General features: G+C 34.1%; 1 protein-coding gene across 2 annotated transcripts in view; it reads left to right on the forward strand.

Annotated features, from left to right (window-relative positions):
• The first annotated feature begins 2,603 nt into the window (after nt 1–2,603).
• LOC128987058 (lysophospholipase D GDPD1-like) overlaps nt 2,604–18,745 on the forward strand; it is a 97,883-nt gene continuing 81,741 nt past the window's right edge. Inside the window, exons 1-2 of one of the 2 annotated variants that reach the window (XM_054407729.1) lie at nt 2,604–2,956; nt 10,458–10,500. In XM_054407729.1, the coding sequence (XP_054263704.1) occupies nt 2,815–2,956; nt 10,458–10,500 (185 nt within the window). In that variant the 5' untranslated portion in view covers nt 2,604–2,814. The remainder of the gene's footprint in view (nt 2,957–10,457; nt 10,501–18,745) is intronic. The other variant, XM_054407728.1, reaches the window with a different exon arrangement.

Genomic DNA, 18,745 nt, shown 5'->3' on the forward strand with positions numbered 1-18,745 from the left:
TCAGCATTGCAGATACATTAATCTAACTGCTACAAACGGTTTCCAGTTTACAAATGGTCATTAAACAGAGATCATACCCCGAACAGCTTGCCTTTACTACTTCCTACGTCGCGGACCTGTTTCCTTCCCTTCCAATAGTATTTTAGGATTGCAGATACCTTAATCTAATTGTCATAAACAGTTCCCACTCTCCGGGGAGCTCGCCTTGACTACTTCCTTCACCACTTCCTACGTCGCGGACCCGTTTTCCTCCCTTCCCATAGAATTTTAGGAATGCAGATACCTAAATCTAATCGTCATAAACAGTTTCCACACTCCGGACAGCTCACCTTGACTACTTCCTTCACCACTGCCTACATCGCGGACCCGTTTTCCTCCCTTCCCATAGAATTTTAGGAATGCAGATACCTTAATCTAATCGTCATAAATAGTTCCCACACTCCGGACAGCTCGCCTTGACTACTTCCTTCACCACTTTGTACATCGCGGACCTGTTTTCCTTCCGTCCTATAGCATTTTAGGATTGTAGATACCTTAATCTAATAGTCATCAACCGTTTCCACACTCCGGACAGCTCGCCTTGACTATTTCCTTCACCACTTCTTACGTCGCGGGCCTGTTTCCTTCCCTTCCAATAGTATTTTAGGATTGCAGATACCTTAATCTAATTGTCATATACAGTTCCCACACTCCGGACAGCTCGCCTTGACTACTTCCTTCACTACTTCCTACGTCGCGGACCCGTTTTCCTCCCTTCCCATAGAATTTTAGGAAAGCAGATACCTAAATCTAATCGTCATAAACAGTTCCCACACTCTGGACAGCTCGCCTTGACTACTTCCTTCACCAATTCCTACGTCGTGGACCCAGTTTCCTCCCTTCCTATAGAATTTTAGGAATGTAGATACCTTAATCTAATCGTCATAAACAGTTCCCACCCTCCAGACAGCTCACCTTGACTACTTCCATCAGCACCTCCCTTCCCATAGAATTTTAGGAATGCAGATACCTTTAATCTAATCGTCATAAACAGTTTCCACACTCCATACTGCTCACCTTTACTTCCTCCACCACTTCTTACGTCACGGACCTCAAGCTAGTGTCGTCATTTGATTATATTAATGATCCATACCACCGTTTATGTTCTAATATCTGTGGAATAATGCTATCAGCTATTTATTTATCTACTGTATTCAAAAGTCAACAGCTGATCGATCATATGTCTTTGTTTATGTGTCAAATACTGCTTCCATAAGGATTACAGTACATTGAAACTTTGAGGCCCAGTGGGGCGGATTCCTGAGAGACTTTTTTTAACGCCATATAGATGTTGGCACTCACCGATATGGTCTTTATCACCATGCAAAATTTGAAAACGATTGATTCAGCCGTCTAGGAGGAGTTTGCGTATTACGAAATGCATAAAAGTCGACGTATAAGAGCTTCGCTCGCTCCGCTCAATAAATAAATTTGTGTGTGTGTTTTTAGCGAATTTCCCATATAGGGAATAAGCTATTGCCGTAGTACTCACGGTAAGACCTGGACCCGGGACCGATTTTTTTTCGTTTTGAGGTCCCTAGAGGTCAAAAACACCATCCGTTCAAATTCATATATATATATATATATATATATATATATATATATATATATATGTGTGTGTGTGTGTCCGTTAGCGCCATAACTCGAGCAAAAATGATCCGATTTTTATTAAATTTGGTACAAACGTGTAAACCTACGTTTATTTGAACGAGTTCGCGAACCAGCATGATCGGACCATGGGAACGGGGGTTTATGGGGGCTTTTATGGGGTAAAAATGGGTTTTTCCCATTTTTGACCCAAAAAACATAAAATGTTGCAATTTCTTTCGAAACTATTTTGTAGAGCTTAAAAAAACAAATAATTTAGTATATTGAAGCGTTATAATGCGCCTAATGGTTACGGAGAAAATTCCAAAAAATTGTAAATTAAAAATTCCCATGTTATTCTTATGGAGAATAAGTAAACTGTTGTAGTTTGCTTGTTTATAAACATATTTTGCCCAAATTTGGAAAATGTTTTTATTTCTTACTAACTATTAACATTTTACATAAAAAACACTTTTACCCTCCCTGTTGCAGCAAACCTAAGTATGTTTTAAACTGATTCTATTTAAATAGGGAATAAATGTGATATTTTTAAGGAGACATTTTAGTGTAAATCCATTCAGGGAAATGGAAATTCGCTTAGTCTGCAGGTTTGCTGCGGCGGGGGTATTTTTTTTACTTGTAACACCTTTCTTTCTGGCTCCATCGATTGATCGATTGTTCTTGAACGTTTCAATTCAAGGCTTCTTAAAACTTAGAATAGAAATACAGTAACTGAAACTGAACGTTCTGAAAGTTCCCGTTGCATTATTTTGTAATACTGGAACTGTAACAGAGTAACTAGTAACAGGAAACTGGAACGGGAACGGGCTGTGGAGCATTTTGACGTGCGAATGCGAATAGTCACTTCGTAACTTTTTTGCATCAAGAAAGACTCGTTGTTTTTATTCTTCTTGTATTTATACGTGTGATCGTCGTCTGCAAAGTGCAAGTCTGCATAATTGTTTGGTTTCTCTTACTGTTGTTGTCATTGTCAGATGTTGTCTCTCTGTCTGTCTGTCTGAGTCAAAACCAAAAGTGTTAATAAGGATGCCAATAATTGCTAATACCGTACTCAACTATTATTTTACTCTTTTAGATGTAATTGAATGAACATATTCATAAGTTTTCCCTTATGGAAATACCTAAATATAGCTTCTAACATGCATTTTCATTCGTAAAAGTGGAATAATGTTTTTTATATCAATGAAAATCCTTTTTGGAATCTTTGGTGGATATGTCGTAACATCATTGATTTTATTTAGGAGACCTACACTGCTTTATAAGAAAAAGAGACAATATTTCGTTTGTAGACACATTAGCCACAGAGGAGGTAAAGTAGCCTACTTTGTTATAAAATGTTAAGATACAAACTTACTTATAATGTATAACTTAATTCATTAATCTTAGATATCATAGGCTATGAATGCTATGCTTCCTGAGTAACTTGTTGCTATCTTTTATCTCAACTTCTTTTTTCAATCAAGTCTCAACAACAACAGCAACACATAAAGAGGTTTAATATTTTTCAAGCTGAATTGTGTGAAGTCTTGCCAACACAATATCTTTTCAAAGCCAACCCTAAACACTGAAGGGTGGGGATTGTGGATAAGTTTTATACCTTGTAACTTAGGCCTAGCTTATAAAAAAATTTGGTTATTGTTTACGCACCACACGTCACATATAACGTTGGTTGCACTTAAGTTTACGTCCTATTACTATTATAAATAGGCTTACATTATACATTAACTACCAGCTAATTATAAAATGAAACTGTTCTAAACTAAACCTAACTTTAATCAAACTGCAGTAATTTATGTGAGTAAATGTAGGACGTAAACTAAAGTGCAGCCATAACGTTCTAAAAACGCTTTTAAACTGTTCTTTGACAATAACACTACAACTTTGTTAAGTAGGTAACTTTTTGGGGGGAGAGGCTTCCTTTTATTACTAACTAGCAACAGAGCCCGTTGTGGTTAAATACAACGGTCTCTAGAAAAATAATGGTTGTGAACTCCATAGGCTACACCACTTTACCCACAAATATTAATGGTACCGATTATGCACATACCATTAGAATCACATACTTAATAAGGAACTCTCTTGAAACACAAATGCAAATTGGTAACAACAACATTATTAATCAAAGAAAAATCAATTAAATAACAATAAGCTCTTAAATAATTATTAACGCATGTTTCGTATGTTTAGATAATGTATACTAGTAAACCAATTATTGCCATCTAAAAAAATTATTGGTTTTTCTTTTCCGAGTCGGGTTAAAGGTCTTCTACCCGACCGATTTTCATAATTTTGGCCTTAAACTAAAGGTATGGACGCACCACAGATTTGCCATCAATCATCAGCATTCATTTTGACGTATATTTCGAGTTATGCATAAAATGCGTCCCTGTATATAAAGCTATGCAAGCACATATTTGTCATCAAGCATCATTATTAATTTATCTAATCTATAATATTAAAACGAAACAGTGTTTTTTTATTTCACGATTCTGAATCAACCACTCGACGGATTTACATGATTTTTGTGTTGAAAGAAAGATAATTTTAAGAACTAGGGAATGTCGAAGCCATAATTTTAGTTTTGGGTCCCAGTTTTTTAGAAATTAAGTTTTAATTTTTAAAAAGTCTAGCAGCCGACGCTAAGATTCTAAACTAGCTTTCGGCATAAAATAATTTGCTTAACATAACAGCTGTAAACATTCAGCTTTTGTGTCACAAATTCAGCATTTGGATAAAAATGTAAAGACATACTTAGCGTTGACTTATTTATACTATGTGTAATGCTAATCATTGATACGATCAATTCTTCTGTAAGAGGATGACAGATTAATTAAATATACATAGTAAAATACTAGGATGTTCAAAATATTTTTTAAAGCAATCTTTGTAATCTTCGATTTGTTTTAGAGCAATATAATTTGTTTTAACTAACAGCTGGTTAAATATAAGCTATGGAACTATGAGGTTATTTTATTTAGGCCTACTCTTATTTTGTCATTGATTATAGGAAATAAGTCAGATTAGTAGAGATAATTAGACCACAGTTTAAAATAGTTTGGACCAAAATTAATTAAACCACAGTACAAATCAAGGCTCTGTACACGAGTCTCAATAAAAAAGGATAAATGCAAATTATTTTACTGCTCCACTTTTCAAGGACAGAATAGAAAAATAACAATGTTTACATGTTTTATGAAATCGTGTTCAGTTGTGGTTACGTTTGGGGGTGCCTATATCAGCGCCCCCAAACGTGAAAATATCACTTTTATTTAAACTATCAATATATTGTAGTTTAAATTAACTAATATGGGAAATTACGATGTACTATTCAATGAGGGTGGGTAATTATCAAGGATAGAACGAACTGATAACGGTATGGATAATAAACATTGACAATTACGTCATTAGCTTTACTAGCGTGTTTACTTTTTATATTCCTGCTACATGTGACCAGTTCTTTTTTTCAAATGAATGTTATTTGAACCAAACAGCTGTTAAAAACAAATTGTTATTGTTTTTACTTTTCTTTGTTTAGACTTATTTATTTAGCAATTAATGCAGTGAAATTGATATAAAGGATAGGTGTGACGATTAGTTTTGATGTTAGGACACCAAAGTTAAATTATGTGTACTGTGAATTTTATTGGATATTATCGTTTTATTTTAGGTCGTTTCTATTCAGACCTACTGGAAATTGTGTATAGTAAGTTAGTTGTATTGTGGTGATAATAATTATGGAAGAGGCAGGTATGCTATGGAAGGTAGCCTAGTATCGTTGTCTATACACTTCTCAATTGACTATTACCTTTGACTATTGGATACCTACAGAAGTTGTATAAGATAAAGAAGTGTTGTATTAATAGTCAAAGCTATTACTCTCTCTACTGTATGCTACTTATAATCAGTGTGCGTCTGTGCGAATCGGCTGAAAATCTCACTTTAACGCTTTTCACATCGTAAAAATTGCAGAATTGCTGTTTTATTGTAAAATTATCGGATTTAAAATGCATAAAAACATATTTGGTCGCACAACATTTGTTTAAAGATGATTTTTCACATTAAAACTGCAAGAAAATTTGTCTTTTTTAAACTAGCTGATCTGAATTGTACACGGTTTTAACCGACTACTGAATTCCCGTACGTAGGACGGGCTAACACCTCGTGTATTACTAAAAAAAAATATAAATTAAATTTTTTAGATTTTTTACTTCAATTAAAGATGTATTCCAGCAGTTCTAATTACATTATCCTATATTTTTTGGTCTAAAAACCTTTAGTGAAATACCAGCTTTCTTTTGAGCTATTGATTATTAAGATTCCGATCTTAATAGTCCTACCTAAAGCACACTGCTGAATCACGAACCAACAATAATTATAATCGTTTTAGTACTAATCTGCAATCAATGACACGTAACTCAAATTGTATTTTAAGTTATTCTATATGTCTTGGTCTTTTTTACTTTAAAAGCTTTAACTTGAGATATTGATAGTTTTAATCAGTTAAGTTTAAGATACCTATACTGTATCGCTCAATCAGAAAACATAAATTTGATTATATCTTGGATATGGAATTTAGTTTTAGAAATATTTACTCAATTCTAATAACTTCATTCTATTTATTTTGACCTAAGAACCTTCAGTGAAATACCAGCTTCCATTTGAATTATTGATTATTAAGATCCGACGTACCTAAAGCACACTGCTAAATCACGACCAACCCCATTTAAAAAAAAAATTGAGTTATTTACCATCGATTTATAGTCAAACGGTCTTGCTTGCAACCTCAACAGCAACTGTCAGACTTTGACGGGTTTCACCTAGTAAATTTAAAAAAATTGAACTTTCATAATTATTTGCAAATCAACACAAATTAGGCTTTCCAATGACCTATTAATTAATAAAATCGGCTCAGTAGAACTGTAGATTTAATTGTACGAAGTTTAACAACAAAATTTTTGTTCAGTATTTTCTCACCATTATAAATTTGGAGGTTGTTTAACTTTTTTGCAAATAACTTTGAGATGGTGAGAAAGTGAAAGGTGATATTCTGATAGAGAAGAAAATTTCCTACAAATTACTATTACAGTAGAACCTCTTTAATCCGAACTAATTGGGACCAGGGGTAGTTCGGACTATTGAATAGTTCGGATTACAGAATATATTGTTGTTTTTACCTAACAATAGCTAGGGAAAAGTGAAAAATGCTTTATGAAGTAAAATACAGTGTTTATTTAATACAGTAGTAAACATAGGGAATACACAGTACTGTTCATAACAATTAAAATAATTACGGTGCGTATATCAATAAATACAGTATACAATAAAGATCTACTGTACTGTGTATAGAGTACAGCAATGAGGGGTTCGGATTAGTGGATGTTCGGATTACAGGGGTTCGGATTAAAGAGGTTCTACTGTATGTATTTTTGGAAAATACTCAATAAAGGCAGCCTAAAGTTGGCTACAAATATAAACTTGGAAAAAAGGCATTTAAATGTAATATTGTTTATTTTTATTGTTTAACCTAAAACATGTAATAAAATTAAACTTTCATAATTATTTGCAAATCTACACAAATTAGGCTTTCCAACGACCTATTAAGTAACAAAATCGGTCCAGTAGAAGTCTAGATTTAGTTGTACAAAGTTTAACAAAAATATATGTAGGCTAATTCAGTATTTTCTCACCACTATAAATTTGGAGATCACTTAGATTATTGCCAACTAGTTTACTCGTTGCTCGAAATCGAGCAATTGCCTAAAAACAAATAAAAGTCATCATAATTTCCGATGAGTTTCAAAGACTCAACTCATAGATTACGTACCTAACAGTTCCATATAATCAACATTTCTTGTAAATATTTAATCATTTTTCAGAAGCTGATCTGGTTTTTTTTTATGTTTCCATCTTATAGCCGTATTAGGTTGTCCGTATTGATCATCGTCAATGATAATGTAGTCTGCATGGTACCACCCATTTTTGCCAGTACGTTTACAAATTTCAGTAAATTTTTTATAGCCTACCGATAACATTTTGTTTACATGACTAAGAACTACGGGATTTTCTGCGTAACCTCTCTGCCACAATTTTATTTGCATCAATTGGTATTCATTTGGCTAGTTACTGTTATATCGTAAATTATATTTACCTGAAAAAATGCAAAATTGAAAGGCCTAATGTCGTTCAGATGGGTTTTTGTTTCCCTTAAATGTGAATAATGCGAATCCCTCAATGAAAGTTTTTTTAAGGTTTCTTGGATGTAGTCACATTCTTTTAAAATCACATGACTTTTATGAAAACGTATATTTAATAATTAATGTCCTTGCCGTACCAGTTTAATTCAGACTTAGAGGGGTTTCCTTTGCCAATCATCATAAAGTTAAGTCCATGTTTCCTACAATCTTCATATTGTAGCTGTAGATGCTAACGATGGTAAATGTTTTTTTAATTTCTATTTTTTTCTACTTGGTGGCGTTCTATGACTTTTTCCATGATTTTTCAATGGTTAACAAATCGGTTCTTTCAACGATTTCTCAAAAAATACAGTACTATATCAATTCATTTTTCTTATTTGCTAAAACATATCAAATTGTCCAGGCTTACTCAATTTTTACAATGTAATATGTATGAATGTAAATTAAAATAGTTAATATTTAATTTCAACAAAATCAGTAAATGTACCCAATGCGTTTCATTGAATTGAAAAATAAATAACAGCAATTAAATTAAACAGCTGATCAAAATATAAACAATTAAGTTCTTCATAAAGATAACATGGGAACTTTAACAGCCACTGGGGCAGAGCCCAAGGGACTTTTTCAAAAATGTAAGGCCAGTTTGCAAATCTACTCGACACACTCTTTCCAATAAGACGTCAATGGATAAAATCGCTTAAGAAATGGAGGAGGAGTTCAACCGACAAAGTTTCATGTAGCGTATTAATTATATAGATAACTTTTAAATGGAGGGAAAATCGACCAAAGTGGATGTGATATTCTGAAAGAAAATAAAATTTACTACAACAAACAACCATGCATTTCTTGAAATGCTTAATAAAGGCAGCCAAAAGGTGGCTACAAATAGAAACTTGAAAACAGAAACTTGAGAAAAGCAGTTTTTAATGTATTTTTGTTATTTTTACTTTTTTACCACAAAGATTTAATAAAATCACACTTTCATAATTATTTGCAAATCTTCATGAGTTGGGCTTTCCAATGACCCATTAGTTAACAAAATCGGTCCAGTAGAAGTCTAGATTTGGTTGTACAAAGTTTAACAAAAATATCCCTAACTCAGGATTTTCTCATTACTATAAATTCGGAGGTTACTTAGCTTTTTTGCAAATAACTTTTAAATGGTGAGGAAATCGACTAAAGTGGATTGTGATATTCTGAAAGAGAATATAATTTCCTACAAATTGATACCATAGACTTCTTGAAAACACCCAAAAAAGGCAGCCAAAAGTCTCACCGAAATAAAAAGTGTGAAAACACAGTTTTCAATGTATTTCTTATGGAAAACATGTTTTTCTTAAATTTTTCACCATAAGTTAAATCATTTAACAAAAACAAACTTTCATAATTATTTGCAAATCTACACGAATTAGGCTTTCCAACGACCTATCAATTAATAAAATCGGTCCAGTAGAACTCTAGATTTAATTAATTGTACAAAGATTTTTAAAACTGAATTATATATAGAATAGATTCGATATATCAGCAATAATTCCTACGTTCTAGAGGACCGGTGGGAATGCATCTGGGGTTTTGGGTGGGGGAGACATTAACGTGGTTAATCATTGAGAGGTAAGGGTAAATTAATTATGCAGGGGAAAAGGGTAATTTGACAGAGGAAATGGGTAATTAGCCAGGAGGAACGGGGTTTTACCCTTAAAAAGGGGAAATTAGCTTGAAATGGGGAAATTTAGTCACTGTCAGCCTTTACTTCCGTCGTGTGGTACTACTGTGACCCCAGGGTTGTTGGAGCTTTGCTTTTGGTCTGTGTTGGTGATGTCAGCCTTCGTCTTGAAGAGACCGGAAATGAGTTAGCGATTGCGAAGTCTCTGGAATCTGCGATATAGCCAACATATATATATTTTCACTTATTTAGGCGTGCTGGGAGGGAAGGTCAGGGGTTATGCAGATTCGTGGCGGCACTAAGTGTTTTTTGAAGGTAGTTTGGATTAGGAAGGTAAAGTTTAAGTTATAGTCTACCGGGTCGTTAATTATGTTTATCTATTTGGTTTTCAGCTATTGGAATGGATGCTTAAACGACGAGGTAACAATTTCAAAAATGAATGAATTGTTCTTTTAGACTAAAATTTAACTTGCAAAGTTCTTTAAAATCTTATGGCAACTTTTGGAATAGGCTATAGTAAACCACTAGGTCCATTTATCTAATCGTGGGCCCAGGACAATGACGGTTAACTGAATACACGCATAACCAACTTTTTGCTTTTAATGAGACAGTAGGTATATTTTTATTTAATTAATTTTCAGAACACTTTTGGCGCTGAAACAGCGTTATCAGTAAAATACAATAGCCATCCTAGCGTTTAAGAGGTATTTTAAAGTTTAAGAACATCACCAGTCCAACATAAGTTAAGCTATGGTGTACATTCTTGTCTTAAAACCTTATTGATGACAATTTCTACTGTACCGTACTCATTACTGTTACAATTTTCAGATATTCGAAAACACTCATTAATAGGTTATATATTTATATTACATTATATAATAGATGTACCCTCGTTAAAAACAAAAAGATCATGTTCGAGTGACATTTATTTAGCAATAAATGACATTTTGTAGGTGCAGGGGAGGCTTATGAAAATACGGTAGCTGCTTTTCGTCGGTAAGTAAAAAAGTGGTTAGTTTTATTGAATTTGTATTAGGTCTAATGGTAATCAAAGTGAGCAGCCAAAAACAAATAGGTAAATTTTCTTTTTAGTTCCTACGATTGATTGATTGATTGTATGTAAGAGGGTGGACTCATGGTCCACGCACGTCAACCGAAGCTTATTGTGCATCCCACTTGCCACTAACTGGGTAAGCCTATGCCTGTGTCCTTGACTAGGGGAAGGAGTTTTTTATTGACGATTCCTAGAGTGTGGAAATGTTTCCTGAAATGGCCGTGTCCAGTGATAAGAGCAAGTACCTGCTTGACCTTCCCTCTCCCCAGCTTTAGCAGCCAGCGAGTGAAGTGGGTGCTAGGATCAGAGAGCAGTTTTTTGCCAAGTAATTGTCCAAGACAATTACAACGCTCAAGGTTAGGCAACAGTCTACATCATATCACATGAACAGCCAGCTGCAAGGAGAAGACTGTGGAGGGGGCTTTCCCACTCTGACTTCTTCGAGAAGCTGCAATCTATTGCTGCAGAGTACAGTGATGCCACTCAACCCTCATGTTCGCTTTCCCAGGAGACTACGGATGTACACCTCTCAACCCTGAAGAAAAATCTACAAGAAGGAAAGAATTGTTCCAGCCCAGCCCTACAACAGAATCTCCTTAACCATGGAGTTGCTCCAGATCATCTAGAGTCCAGCTGTGAGGAATCAAGATCAAGCTCATCAGTGAAAGTGATGAATGTAGCAGAGCAGTGCAATGTTTTACCTTACCCAGATGCAAGTGTCTGTGCTATGGCTTCTGTTGTGAGTGTTGATGTTGGTCAAAATCAGAATGAGGTGCCCTCATCTTTAAACTCAAAAATCAGCCAATTATTGGATCCAATGTAAATAGTAATACAACTCACTGTTTTCAGACATCTATTGTAAATAATATTTTTTGTAGTAGGGTAGAAAGTACTTTTAACAATGAGAATTCTTTATTGAAACTTCAGAGATCAGTTCATGATATGTTTATGCATATGAACATTCAAGGCTTAAATCCAGGTAAAGTGGCTGATTTAAATATGTTTCTATCACAGTTTGGACGTAAAATTAAGATTTTTGCACTAAATGAGCATTGGATCAATGAGGACTCATTTAATATTTTTAACACCTTTGATAATTTTAATTTGGGAAATGTGTTTATAAGAAAAAATAATAAAAAAAGAGGAGGTTCTTGTATATTAGTGCATAAAGAATTTAACTTTAAAACAAGAGCAGACCTGGAAGTATTAAATGAGGATTTCATTTTTGAAGGTTCATTTGTTGAAATTGTGGAAATGAATTTACTAGTGGTATCAATTTATACAGTTCCAGAATATAACATAAGAAAGCTTTTCCTCACTAAACTAGAACTTTTAATGAATCAATTAAAAAATGAAAACAAAACTAAATCTATCATACTGGCCTCTGATTTCAATATAGATATTCTCAAAAGTAACAACTTAATTTCAAAATTCTATGATATTATTGAATGTAATGGATTTAATCTAAACTTCAATGAACCAACAAGAATATCAGGTAACTCTCGCACTTGCATTGATAACATTGCGACTCAAACAAAACTCAAGGTTATCTGTAAATATAATATTGGTCTTTGTGTATCTGACCATAATGCACTGTTTATAAATCTACCTAACAAATTGATAAATGACAACAACAAAAAGGTTTTTTATAAAAGAACTTTTAGTGAAAATGCTATGAACGAATATGTAAAAACTTTTGAAATTGACAAAAGTCAATTATGTTTGGATAATTGTAATGTTAATGATAGTTACAACCATTTTTTGAGTTATTTTATAGGGCAGTTGAATCATTATTTCCCACTAAAGGCTGTAAAAAAGAAATCTAAGATAAAAACTGTTATATTGGATTGGGTAACAACAGGTATCAAGGTTTCTAGCAAAAGAAAGCGTGAGTTGCATTGGCAAGCCAAAACCAGTACAGACCCAATTTTTCTTAACTATGTTAAGTCTTATAAAAAGATATTTCGTAAAGTTGTAAACAGTTCTAAAAAAAGGTCTAACAGCAAATATATAAATAATGCATTAAATAAACCAAAAGCTATGTGGAAAGTTGTAAATAACGAATTAGGCATTAGAAAAGAGGATAGTTGTGGCAATCATATTTCATTAAAAGTCTCTAATAATGAATTAATTGAAGACCAAAATGTTGTTGCCAAAACTTTTAATTCTTTTTTTTTAAATGTTGTTAATAGCTTAAACTTGCCAAATCCTATTGTAAAGGGTGTCCATCCAAATATGAAAATATCTGTGGATATAAAGGGGTGTTCACTGTACAACTTTGAACCAACCAACAAAAATGAAATTTTAAAAATAATATTTTCTTTGAAAAATAAGACATCGGTGGGTTGGGATGAAGTTCCCATTTCACTCATCAAAGCAGTAGCAAATAAAATTGCTGAACCCCTCTCAGATATAATTAATAAATGTTTTGAATGTGGTATTTTCCCGGAAAAATTGAAATACTCTCATATTACTCCGATATACAAAAAAGGGGCTAGAACCGATATAAATAACTACCGCCCAATATCTGTTTTAAGTAATTTTTCAAAGATATTTGAAAAAGTTATCAATTTCCGGCTAGTAAACTATTTTAACAGCAATGATTTGTTTTATGAAAAACAGTTTGGGTTTAGAAAGACATTCAGCACCAACAGTGCACTGATTGAATTTATCAATGATGTTACAAGGGCTTTGGACAGGTCTGAAACTACTGCTGGTGTTTTCTGTGACCTGTCTAAGGCCTTTGACTGTGTGGATCATTCAATTTTGCTTTCTAAATTAAAAGACTACGGTATAAAGGGTAAAAGTTTTTCTTTATTAGACTCGTATTTACAGAACAGAAAGTATAGAACAATAGTGACCAAAAACGGTGTGAAACATATGTCAAACTGGAATTTATCTAATTATGGTGTACCTCAAGGGTCAATATTGGGCCCTCTGTTTTTCCTGATCTTTATTAATGACCTTCCAAAAGCTATTGGCAGAGATTTAATCTTATTTGCTGATGATACAACAGCAATCATAAGAGAGGATTCAGTAAATAACTTAATTGTATCAATTGAAAACACTTTGGATTGTATGAAAAATTGGTTTACAGATAATGGTTTAAAGCTGAATATTGACAAAACTCATATAATTAAATTTTCTTTAAAAAACAATGTAATTCTTGATAAAATTCCAAATTTAGTAGAATCTCATAGATTTTTGGGTGTATTGCTTGATACTCATATTAATTGGAAGATTCACATAGATAAGATGAAAGGCAAACTAAGATCTATTTCTTTTGCTTTCTTTCACCTGATAAACTGTGTACCTCAGGATACATGTATCACAGTTTACTATGGATACGTTGAATCCATCTTGAGGTATGGAATCATACTGTGGGTAGTGTCAACAGAAGTCAAATCCCTACTAATTTTACAGAAAAAAATTATTAGAATCTTAACCAAATCAAGAAGGAGAAAATCATGTAAAAACCTGTTTAAAAATCTTAGAATTCACACCATTTTTGGATTATACATAAATGAAATTCTAAATTGGATACATAACACTAAGGAAAATTTGTCAGATGCAGTCAAATTTACACATAATTATAATACAAGGAATAAATATAATTTTAGATTACCACATCACAAATTGACGACTTTTAGGAACAGCCCTCAATATATGGGACTTAGATTGTACAATGAATTACCCCTGTATCTTAAAAATTTAAATGCTACTCAATTCAAAGATAAAATAAAAGATAAAATAATTGAGAAAGCCTACTATTCACTTGACGAATTTTTGGAGAACCCTATAATGTAGATAAAAATTCTCTGATATCCTACATGAGTTTATTTTAATTATTTTAACTATTAATTTTACTATATAATACATCACTATGACGAAACACCTGTTCTTATGTATGAAATGTACTTTATAAAGAACGTATTGTGTAAATAAAATATGTCTTATGTCTTAAGGTGTTGTCCACTAGACCATTTGTTGATTACATGTTTAGCGGCAGCTTTGCTGATGCCACAAAATGGCTCTGGTCCAAAGAATGGCATGCTCGCGCTTTTTTTTGCCAGTTTGCACTCTCGTTTCCGCCAATGCCTACATGGCCTGGGACCCAGCCGAGAGTTACAGAGCTCTGTGATGCAAGTCTGCAGAGGGTGTTGAAACACTCCCAGACCAGTTTTGAGGTAACTTCATTTGAGTCAAGAGCTTTTTAGAGCAGCCTGACAATCACATAAAATCACTATCCTTCTGTCTTGGTACCGTCTGGCTAGTCCTAGGTTGGCACAAGCCAAGATGCCATAGATTTCTGCCTGGAAGATGGTACAGTATCGTCCCAGACTTCCTGAAAGTTCTGTTCTGTTCTACCAAATTTAATCAAAATCGGATCATTTTTGCTCGAGTTATCGTGCTGACGGACACACACACATATATATATATATATATATATACAGGGTTAGTAAAAAGTGTGGAGACCCCCTGTTATTTTTTTAACGGCCCATACTAGAAAAACTAAACTTGGCACACCATTATGGCATGTTATGAAGTACTTTTTGGGCATAACCGCCACTTGGTGTTCATCCCCAAAATGGGGGATTTTGGGGGAAACTCAAAAGTTTCAAATACAAAGACCCATCAAGTGACCCCTCATTTTTAAGGTCCTTGTAAAAGAAAACCAACTACGCAAACTAGAGGTCTTTATCTCAATCAAGTAAAAAATGGCAGCCAATTGAAATTCTCAGAAGTTAAATTTAACTTGCAGCTTTCCAAGTCTGGAGACCCCCTGTAAATTTTGTAGCGGCTCACACTAGGAAAACTAAACTCTACACACCTTTTTGGCATGTTATGAAGTACTTTTTAAGCCTAATAGCCTTTTGCTTATCAAACCCAAAATTGAGGATTTTGGAGGAAACTCAAAAGTTTTAAATGATAAGCCCCAACGAGTGACCCCTCATTTTGAAGGTCCTGGTAAAAGAAAACCAACAACGCAAATTAGAGGTCTCTATCTCAGTTCAGTAAAAAATGGTTGTGTTATTATACTTCGATGGGTGCGGCGCACACCACACGGCCCAACCCCTACGCTGTCTCAATTTAGGCAAACTACCTGACCAAGAGGGTGCAACAGTTATTAAGAAATTATATATCGTTGTATCAGAAAATAATATATTTAAAGTTATCACAAAACATATATCTTTTAGTAACGGATTGCCTCCCAATACATTTGTTTCGTATACGTTTACGACGCTAAAGTAAAATAAATAGTTTAGCTTCTTTACTTATTCACTCTGAGAAACTACATACAAGTCTGTATAAAATTTGGTCAAACGCGTGACCTCGCCACACTTGTCGCTACCCCTAGCTACACCTGTGGCCACCCCAAGCGACTGAGCAGTCGCGGTCGCGAGCCACTTGACTCGAGTGGCTGCGCATAATAAGGCTCTACATTTGGGTGGCATAGCAAAACGTAAACATTGTGAGTGTTCTCATGGCAGCCATGGAGACCAATCAATATTAACTTTTAGAATCCTCACTTCGGAACTTTTAAAGCCAAAGCGGCAAAGCCCACGGGTCAGTATCGAAGTGTGAATAGTCCTATTACCATCCTTGGTATGGTAGCAATATTTTTGTAAAATTTAAGCCCAGTAAGTTCAGTAGTTTTTACATTTAGTAACACACATACAGACAGACACCATTAGATCTTTATATTATAGTATAGAAGGTTGTTTTGTGTCTTTGCAAAAACTGATTTAATGAATCTTCTAATCATCTCTTCATCTCTAGCCTCACCTCTAACCTCTTGTTCTCGTTCAAATCTCTATTAATGGTATCAAAAGGATTTGTTCAGATGACTCGTTCAGAATGATTTGTTCCAAATACATTGATTCCATTGTGCATGGAATAGTGTGTAGTGGGTTAGTTTGTTTTGCATCGCATACAAACAGCTGTTTGCTCTTCACATACTAACTCTCCAAACCGCTCAATGAACCTTAAATGTGTATTCTTTAATTTTGTTTTTTGGATGCTTAGAATTCATTCCCACAAACACTGATTGCATTTTCGGATCCAGGGTAAAACATCCTGTTAGTAGGTAGAATATAAAAATGTTAATTTCTGAAAGTAGGCCTATATTTAATATTTGCCCAGAGTGCTATAAACAGGTTAAGTGTAAAAAAAAGGGCCATGTGGCCCTAACTTTGCTTGAATAAATAAAGAGTTATTCATTTAGTTGTTTTTTTTTCATTTTATAAACCTTGGCCCTATAGATTTTTTGGTTTTGGTTATTGAAAACCAGCATTTATTGTAGCCTAATGCTGATTGAGCAACAGTGGAATTGGCTGCTGGAATAAATATTTCGGTCTAACTCAAGATAATGAATTAAAATTTCAGAAAACACATTTGTAATGGTAGAAAAATTAAAGAACCGTTTGAGAATTTTTTTAAGAGGCGTTGGTAACTGTAAGATGTATACACAAATCTAAGTTTTTCATTCTATCAGTTTTACTATTAAATTAACTTAATTTTTGATCCACAAGACGCCTTGTTATTTTAGACGATATTTCCAACATGGTAGCAGAACAGAGTGGTTAAATTAATTGAGAAGAAGTTAATAGAATAGTGAATGATGAGTAATGAAAAACAGATTGAAAAATTAAGAGGGACTGAGAATTTCACAACATGGAAAATAGTCATGAAGGTAATCTTAGAATGTGAAGGAGTTTATGGAATTGTTAGTGGAGAATTCGGAAAACCAACAGCAGGTACACCAAATTATGACGAAAAATTGGTAAATTGGTCAAAAAATGATGCAAAAGCCAGAAAATATATTGTTTTATCCCTTGAGACGAATCCTCTACTTAGAGTAAGCAATTGCTCTACAGGAAAAGAGATGTGGGAGAAACTTGTCCACATTTATGATGTCAAGTCAACTGAAAATATTGACATATTGAGAAATAAGTTCCATAACATTTCTTGGGAACCTACCCTTGGAATGAATGGTCATCTGGAAAAGTTTGACGAAATCCAAAACCAATTAACAATATACGGTAAGCCTATTAATGAAGACGATTTGTGTGCTCGACTCCTTCAAACTCTACCAAAGGAATATGATCACATATATGTGACTTGGCACGACTCACCAAGGGAGGTGAAGACATGGGACATTCTACAGAAGAAATGTCTCAACTTTGAATTACGTCTAAAGGACAGAGACGAGATGGATGTAGCAGTAGCCATGGTTTCCAAAATAAAAGTAAGTTCTAAACAGCCAAAATATATGGGAGCCAAAAATGCCAAAAAGGGAGACTTGCAAAAATTAGGAGCGATAAAATGTTTTTCATGTGGCAAAAATGGTCATCTATCTAAAAACTGTAGAACAGGTGTAATTTGTTTTAAGTGTCACACAAAAGGACATAAATCAAATGAATGTACCCGTGAGATACAAAATGCTGCAATGATGACTCGATCAAATCTAGAGGTAGGCCTAATTGATAAGTCATTTTTCAGTGAATGTGACAACTGGCTTGTTGACAGTGGTGCTTCTCACCATGTGACAAACCGCAGGGACTGGTTCGCCACTTACAAACCATTTGATACTCCTAAAAAGATGGACAGTGCTCGCCAAGGTGTTCATATTCAGGCCTTGGGGTCAGGAAAAATAGACGTTATGGTTTTTGATGGTAAACAGTGGACTTACAGGTATTTCGAAGATGTTTGGTACTGTCCTGATGTTGCTTGTAACTTATTCTCTGTGAGGAAAGCAGGTGAAAAAGGCATTCACCAGACTGTGAAAAACAATGGTAAGTCATGGGTGTTTTCTCAAAATGGAACAATCATTGCTTTGGCTATATCTAATACAACTAATCAATTGTATAATATGGCTGTTAAGGTCATTCCACCAAAAGAATCATGTTTTATTTTGAAGAAAATAAACAATAACGATGATAAACACTACTTTAACATTGAAGAGATTAGCAATGATATCGAGCATGATCCCCTTAACAGTAGGCAATCAATTCTAAATGATGAGACCAGAAATCAGCTTGTTGACAGTAATCAGGACAATATATTCCATGAAGAAGAGCAAGATATTGTGTATCCAGGAACCAATGATACTGATGAGCAAGACATGTTGTGTCCTAGTGACGATAACGCTATTCCAGGTGATATATTACAAGAGGAGACTTATAA

Source organism: Macrosteles quadrilineatus, unplaced genomic scaffold (genome assembly GCF_028750875.1).
Source record: "Macrosteles quadrilineatus isolate MER2022 unplaced genomic scaffold, UCM_ALF_1.0 Scaffold_2__2_contigs__length_208266976, whole genome shotgun sequence".
NCBI classification, from domain to species: domain Eukaryota; kingdom Metazoa; phylum Arthropoda; class Insecta; order Hemiptera; family Cicadellidae; genus Macrosteles; species Macrosteles quadrilineatus.